Raw genomic sequence first — 7,352 nt, forward strand, 5'->3', positions numbered from 1 at the left:
TGTGGCATGGGATAAACACTGGCTTTTAAAGCAGTGAACAAAAGAAGTAAAATCATAATATGATTCTTCATAGTTATTACGTGGACCACAAATTTTCCCAAAAATATAAGGAAAAATGGATAATATATAATCTGATTTAAGAACAAGCTCATGTCATACATGCATGAGAATAACGGCAGATTCACAAATAAACTTCAACCTTAATAAGCAGAACAATGTCACGTGAAGGCTTTGAATACTACATGAATCATCAGTTATAATTGTGTCGGGCCGCGAAACAACTCACCAATCTAACTGATCACAATGTCATTCAATTTTACACATAGAAGCATTGAACATGATCTTGCCCGTCATCTGATTCTATGACTCTTGGGGCTGAGCATCCTCATGCCTTCTGCTTAACCATGTCCTTGTCTGCGCCATGCAGTGTACGCAGCTCAGCTCAAGGAACACAACCCTTAATTGCCTCTGTCAATGGAATAGTACGCAACATGTATATTCACGGAAAAAAAGTACTCTCTTCTTTTTTTATCACCATCTAGATGTTCTAACCAAAATTGAACAAAACATACGAGCAAGCTAGCACTCTTTATACAGTAGTTAAGCACACGAAATGCACATCTTGACTACTATAAATACAAAAAATATGAATTGTAAGTGTTAGGAGTGTAAAAAATACATATGCTTTTAGACTAAAAATAACCTCTCTAGAATTATGCCAGCCTATGTGTTATGCTTATAGGTGAAATACGTACATGGCCAGCCACAAGACAATGCAAGAGATTGTCCATCACTTCCATAATAAAATGCTCAGTTGTACCGAGTGCAGAATTTCTTTTTTTACCTCTATGACATATTAATGATCTATCATCAAAAGATTCAGGCAGGTCAATGAGGTCATGTATACCAGGTTGCCGCCAATAGACGATCGCCCAGGCTTCTTGGTTTATCCTTTTCCTTCAAAAGCTCCACATAGTCACCTGTCAGAATAACACTTCAGTATACCAAGAAATGAGTTCATGTGTTTATAGTTAAACATCCCTTCATGATCATCTATTTGCTTATTAGATTTAAGAAAAAACTCAGATGAGTATTAGATCAATACTCTGCAACCACAACTGAATTGGCATTGCCATCATCATTGTTGCAGACCTGCAGTCCTCATGCAATCACACACACCACCGTCATCACAAGGGCATTCATGCCATGGTAACTGTGTATTTAAAAGAAAAACGATAATCAAAATAGGGCCTTGGTGTTTCTTTTTCATGCTCAGACATGAACATGGCCACAAAAAGGGGTTTGGCACGCCCTATTAACCCTTTAGAAACTCCCCTACCCATAAGTAAGACCATCTATGATTACGCAACCTTCCATATATAGCCTAGATAAATGATGAAACCAATTGAAGATCCTCTGCATGCATATAAATTGTAGAAGAAAAGTTTTGGTAAAAAAATCACAACAAACTAACTTTAGAATGTTGCAAATGTACTGGCACCCAGTCACAGTATATATGCAATTATGCACGAGTCTATGATTCTGACACAAGGATCAAATAGACAACAATTTGGAGCATGGTGTTGTGTGACATCTCACAAAGTGAATGAATGAATTTTCGATTGTTACAGAAAATTGCATATATAGATTTTCAATGTAAAAACGAACTTTATGCCCATGTTATTTGTACATACATAATGTCTTTCTTGGTTCCCGAAGAGGTTCAGTATAACCATCCTAAGTAAGCAATCGAACATACCTTGAATCACTTTAGCAAAAATATTGCAGACGGAAGTAAGTCCAGCCCATGTCTTATCAACTGCAAAAAGATTCCTCGGGCAAAACTTGCAAAAAATGATCACCCTCATATCTACTGTTTGATATCAACAATCTCCTGAAACATGTCATCAGACAAACCATTTTTGGTTCAGTTTGAAGGCATGGCCAAAATGAAGAGTACTGTGATATAAAAGGAAACAAAAACATCATAGACATAGGAACACTATGCATGCTGAACAATTATATGGGTCTGACATATGGAGTTAGCAGTTTCCCTAAAACAACAACTTTCTGAATATTATTGTCTCGACATTATGCCCACAAAAGGAAAGAGAAACCTTATGTAAACAAAATATTACAGTGGACAAACAAAGAGTTTTTCAGAAAAAGGAACACTTCCCAGGAAACTTACAGTCCTTGAAGAAAGGATAACCTTCCTACAAATACACCATCCAATGCAGGTACATACAGTTTTCATTGTGAACAAATGATGCAACATACAGATTCAGGCCAATGCGACAAAATGTCCAGTGAGAAGTTCATTGAAACTTTGAAAGGCAATCATTTTTTATCAACAAGTTAGTACAAGGTTGCTACAATGTGCTTCCAATGTCAGGATACTTCAACACCTAAAATCAAAGTTGCTACAGTCTACTAAATGATTTTTAACCAAACTATACAATTAGTGGTCCAGCCATAAATATTATTATTTTTTGCATCATGAAGAGTCGTATATGAAGTACCTTTGGAATTCTGCATAGAGAAACAACATGTACTGTACAATCAAACTTGATTCTTCTTGGGATAAGCCAATGTTCAAGCTCCAAGGCTTACAGATATGTTTTAGTTAAAGCCGCAACATCTTTTGAATGGCACACATAAAAATCGATAATTCCATTGTGCAGTCATCAAGTCTAGTAAGTTCTCTTTTCTGCCATTAACTTCGTGAACTTGAGGTGTCCGATTTCTGCTTGTCGATGTTAGCTTGCCTCAATGTGTATGCTACAACAAAACATTAGGTGAAAATCTATCCATCTACAAATGTTCAGCATTTCCATTGGAAGAATTGTACAAAGCAAAACAAAATGAAACCCAATAAGCCAAACTCGTGCACAAGATTCAACCTCTATTTCAGGTAGCTAGTAGCTACCAATTGAATATTTGTACGCATCAGTGAGAGTTCCTTAAATACCAGATCGAGCAATATCAATTTCTATGTGCAGTTGCAAGACATTAATCCTGTAGTATTAAATACCTGGTCCAAAGGCATGTGGCAACCTGGATTGGGAGCGGCAAGATGTAGCAAAGAGCGAGCTGGATGGGGAGTCCCAGACTCCTAGTGGTGCTTGCTGTAAGGTGAGACGGGCGGCGAGCCAAGTGGCCGGCCACAAGCTTGGCAGCAGACCCGGACGGAGACCTCGTCCGGCTCAGCGGCGGCCCAAGCGTCGCCCTCCTCGTGCAGTGTAGCGGCGAACTGCTGCCCAATACGGCAATACGGCGACCCAGCGTCCTGTGCCGAGGAAGAGGAAGAAAGGGTCAGGGAGGAGACGTGAGAGTGCAGCGTCGACCAGACTAAGGGAGCACCCTCACTGGAATCAACCGCACGGGGCGGCGGCCGGGCACGGCACGTATCCCTCTTCGCCGGTGAGACGCGGGGAGGGGGAGGCATGCGAGAGCCGCCTGCTGCGTGAGTTTCGTTCGAGGGAGGGGCGGCGGCGGCGGGCGCGTGGGGGTCGTGCGAGAGAAGAGGCAGGAGCGGTTTGTTTTTCTTTTTTTTAAGGGCGAGTGGAGGTGGGCAGCGGGGAGACCGGCGTTTGTTTAGCGTTAAACACGGGATGATTTTGAGCCCTATGATCTGCTGCATTAATGGATAGGATGAATTGGTTCTCCGTCATCTCGTGTTTTTATAGTGATAGTAGATAGTAGACTAGTTGATCAACTTGCGCCGGGACATGATCAGGTAGCACATGGCTCCACCTTTTGGTTGCCTTTCCCTTGGTCTGCCCCCAAAGCCATTCCACGCGCGCATTTAGCGGCCAAAACGAGTAGTCCACAAGCTAAGTGCATGGACCTTACGGTTCACTCTTCTGTTTATAGTTTATTATATGCAACAGGTAGAATGCTCTCTTGCTGTTTCCGGTCAAGAAAATATTGTTGTTTTTTCACCAAAAAATGCTTCCTGAGCTTTCTTCTCTCATTTTTCCATGCCGACTGAGCTTTCCTCTGACCACCTCAACATTCTTCCAAACAGTGGTATCAGGAGACATGCCACAAGACTAACCAGCACAAGGTTTTGACAAAGCCAAGGCATAATATTCCCACATAGTAATAACATAACAAAAGCAAATTCAAAAGGTTGAAGAAGGGGAGGCAGGAAGCTGCGAGGATGTGCACCGCATCATCGTCATCACCAGCATCCCTCTGCGCCGCGGTCTTATATTAGCAAGCACACAAACATAAAATACACACAAGTTGAAGGAGAAAGGCAAGCAAGTTGCGCCGACATGGGCCCCACCCCTTGCAACTTCCAAACAACTTCCTGTGGTTTTGTCACGCATCTTTCCTTGCTTTGCTTTAGCTGTCAACCAGGACCCTATCACCTCCCCAATTCTCACATGTGCTCCTGCCTTTTGGTTAAAGAATTAGGCAGGAGGGGGGTGACAAGTCTTGCCTTGTGCATCCGTCTTCCTCTCACACCCTATCCTCAGCTGGACAACGCCATCCAACCTACCCGGGATCTGCCTGACCCTCCCGTGCTGCTCTGTATTTGCATGATTGGTTACACAACTATAGACGAAAGCAACTTTACAATAGACCAAAATAGATCATTGCTTGTGTTTGTAGAGAATTAGATGCCATATCACTTGTTGACTACAGGCGGAATTTGTTTCCTTAGTTATATTAGCCTGTCCATGGAAAATCATTATCCATCGCCTCGACAAAACTCCCTCCCATGAACAAACAGAATAAGAACTCATACAGATCTGAGAACCGAATCATGTAAACATACAGCCACGGGAATACAAACATAATATGAATCCATTACAATCACTTGCTTTTACAAATCAAGGATAAAACTCAATGACAATACGGAATGATCAGAGTTCACATATAGGATACAGCTATGTTTCTTTGCACTAACTTTTTTTCCTTAGCATGGCCAACTCAATATCACCATGTGTTAACATGCCAAAACTTCTCTCGGGCTTCGGGCACCGGTCATCATCATTTGCTACTTCTCTTTACATCGGAACTATGGAGGCGAATAACATAGAACCATAACCTAAAACAAAACGCTAGAACATGATATGGGATAAAATATTCATGACTTGTTGATACTCTAAGGACAAAGCACATTTCACATATTTCTGGTAAGGGCATAAGGCTTCTGTCATGCCGCCTTATTGGTTTGGCTTCAGGGCGGCATTCGGCCCCAGTCCAAGCCATGGCTGGTTCTCAAACTCCTTCTTGACTGGTGTTGCATCAGAAGGAGAAGCTTGATATGGTGCCTTTGCATGCAGACTATACGAAAACAAAAGCACAAGTTAGATCCATAAACTGTGGTGGTGAGAAAAGATGATCATGAGATCATGAGTTCATTGACAGCAAAAGCAACTTACCGATCCTTTCTCTTCTCAAGGAATCGGTGAAGTGACGCCTTTCTAGCAATTGGCAGATCTACAAGACAGAAAAGATTTTGTCAATAATCAACACAATAAGAACAAGCAACGTACATGTCAAACAACGCAATGGATATGTACAACAAATCACTGGGTAATTACCAGAAGCATTCGGACGAGCAGACTTGTGAGCATTAACCGGATCACTAGGCAAACTACTTGCCGGGGCCAGCACGGCCGTCTGGACCTTGGCGGTGTCTGCAGCAGTTGTGGTCGCAGAGACGTTCTGAACAACAGGGCTGCCCTTGCCAGCCAACTGCATCAGGCCCTTTGCCTTGTCGGCTGGGAAATCGTTGAACACGAGCACCTTCCCACCATAGAAGATGGTCAGCTGGCTCTTGTCTTCCTCCCTGAAATTTATGTGCACACAGCAATTAAGTACACTTGCAGACTACTCTTCAGTTTTGCACTAGCTGCCTAACCAATTTTCACCAGCAAGGGGAAATGTTCTCTGGGAAACCGTATTTTTTATTCATGTACAAACAAACTCACCTCGATCAGTCGCTTTGTATCAATAAGGATACGGTTTAAGGTCGAATAGCTACGCTTTGGAGCATGAGCAAACCTAGTACTATTATAACTCGGAGCATGGATGGTTGATTGCTCCATCCCAAGAAGAAATCATCTCAACCCAGGGAGCAGTTGGTTGCAAATATTAAAATCGGTTAATTACAATCACTCTCAGCTAGATTTCAGGCCTTGCATAATCCAGTACGGTTCAGATAAACCGAACAGATAGAAAGGTTTCTCCACTCGCCATCTGACTTTTATCTGTATGTATGGATTCTGACTTGCACTAGCGTAAGGCTAAAAATGGAGCAGAGAAAAGTGGCACGGTCAAATACCTGGTAGCATCAGGGGCGGCGGCGTCCTGCAGGCCGGCGCTCTGCGGGAAGAGCTCCATGGTCTCCTTCTTCCTGCCGGCCTCCTCGCCCTCCGCCCCGGGCAAAGTGCTCTTCGTGTCCGCCGCCCTGTGAGCCTCGGCCTCACCTGAAACCCAATCAAAGCCTCAGATCAGAGAGCTGGATTTCACAATTCACTCCACCAGCCACCAAATTCCAGACCAGATCGACGCGACGAGGACCTTCGTCCCCAAAATCGGGAAAACAGACTCAGATCTCGCGCGGAATCCCCCCAGAGGACAGAAACTTTTTCCCACGAATCGGAACGCAACCTCCCCCAACCAAATAAATAAATAAACAAACAGCGAACAGCTCTGGTGAAGCGCCCAAATCCCGAAACACGGCCGCTCACCCTTGTTGATTCCGAGGCCGAGCTCGGCGGCGGCGGCGCCGTTCTGGCGGACGTAGCGGCTGAGCAGGCTGCAGGCCATGGCGAAGCTGGTCGCCCTCTCCCCCTGCCTCGCGGAAGCCGCCATCTCCGGTCTCTCTCTCCCTAAGCTCCACCTCCGAACCGCCTCCCCTTCCCCCAAACAAACCTCAATAGCGCAGACGGAATCGCAAACGGAATCGGCCGAGCTCGCCCGTGGTGCTAGCCTCGCGGCGGTGGTGGGTGGTTGGCTCGCCTTCCTCGTGCGGTGCGGGATGGTATGGTGGTGTGCCGTGTGCGTACGCGCTTATAAGGGAAGGACGCGGTTTCTGGCTAAGCAAAATTGAAATCCAGCCCCCGCGGTGGAAAACGGATTAATCTAGTGCGAGCGTGGGTGCCATCTCGATGGTTGGATTAGTTTAGCGCATTTATTAAGCGGGGCGGAGGGACCGCGATGATTGCGGGAAATTTCGCACGTGGTTCGTGTGGAGGAGGGGGAGGTGGGGCTTTCACGGCCGGCACCTTTCGAAATTCTCTTTCCTTCTTTCTCTCTCTCTTGCTTGGTTGGGTTGATTTTTTCACCCGCGGGTGGGGGCCCCGCCGTCCCCATGTGCGCGTGCTTAA

General features: G+C 44.7%; 1 protein-coding gene and 1 long non-coding RNA gene across 3 annotated transcripts; both read right to left on the reverse strand.

Moving 5' to 3' along the window:
- Positions 1–313: 313 nt before the first annotated feature.
- Positions 314–3,547, reverse strand: LOC119359163. Of its 2 annotated transcripts, XR_005172395.1 has the most exons (6): positions 3,370–3,547; positions 3,035–3,289; positions 2,523–2,781; positions 1,760–1,894; positions 1,106–1,213; positions 953–980 (listed from the first exon to the last, which is right to left on the reverse strand). It is a non-coding gene; the product is annotated as an uncharacterized LOC119359163 (long non-coding RNA). The 2 variants fall into 2 exon arrangements; XR_005172396.1 differs by lacking the exon at positions 1,106–1,213 and having other exon boundaries at positions 314–980.
- A 1,216-nt stretch (positions 3,548–4,763) lies between these two features.
- On the reverse strand, positions 4,764–7,022 carry LOC119353804 (protein TIFY 10b-like). Its single transcript, XM_037620484.1, has 5 exons — positions 6,714–7,022; positions 6,305–6,449; positions 5,562–5,809; positions 5,400–5,457; positions 4,764–5,301 (listed from the first exon to the last, which is right to left on the reverse strand). The coding sequence occupies exons 1-5, from the start codon at positions 6,835–6,837 to the stop codon at positions 5,181–5,183; spliced, it is 696 nt and encodes a 231-aa protein (XP_037476381.1). The 5' UTR covers positions 6,838–7,022; the 3' UTR covers positions 4,764–5,180.
- Positions 7,023–7,352: the final 330 nt, after the last annotated feature.

Source organism: Triticum dicoccoides, chromosome 2A (assembly GCF_002162155.2).
Source record: "Triticum dicoccoides isolate Atlit2015 ecotype Zavitan chromosome 2A, WEW_v2.0, whole genome shotgun sequence".
Taxonomy (NCBI): Eukaryota; Viridiplantae; Streptophyta; class Magnoliopsida; order Poales; family Poaceae; genus Triticum; species Triticum dicoccoides.

Excerpts from the sequence above, each read along its gene's own strand:
- LOC119353804 (XM_037620484.1), bottom strand. The coding sequence starts at position 6,837 with ATGGCGGCTTCCGCGAGGCAGGGGGAGAGGGCGACCAGCTTCGCCATG. Across the intron at positions 6,450-6,713 it reads CGGCCTCGGAATCAACAAGG|GTGAGGCCGAGGCTCACAGG; the intron begins GTGAGCGGCCGT and ends ATTGGGTTTCAG. Across the intron at positions 5,810-6,304 it reads GCCGCCCCTGATGCTACCAG|GGAGGAAGACAAGAGCCAGC; the intron begins GTATTTGACCGT and ends CATAAATTTCAG.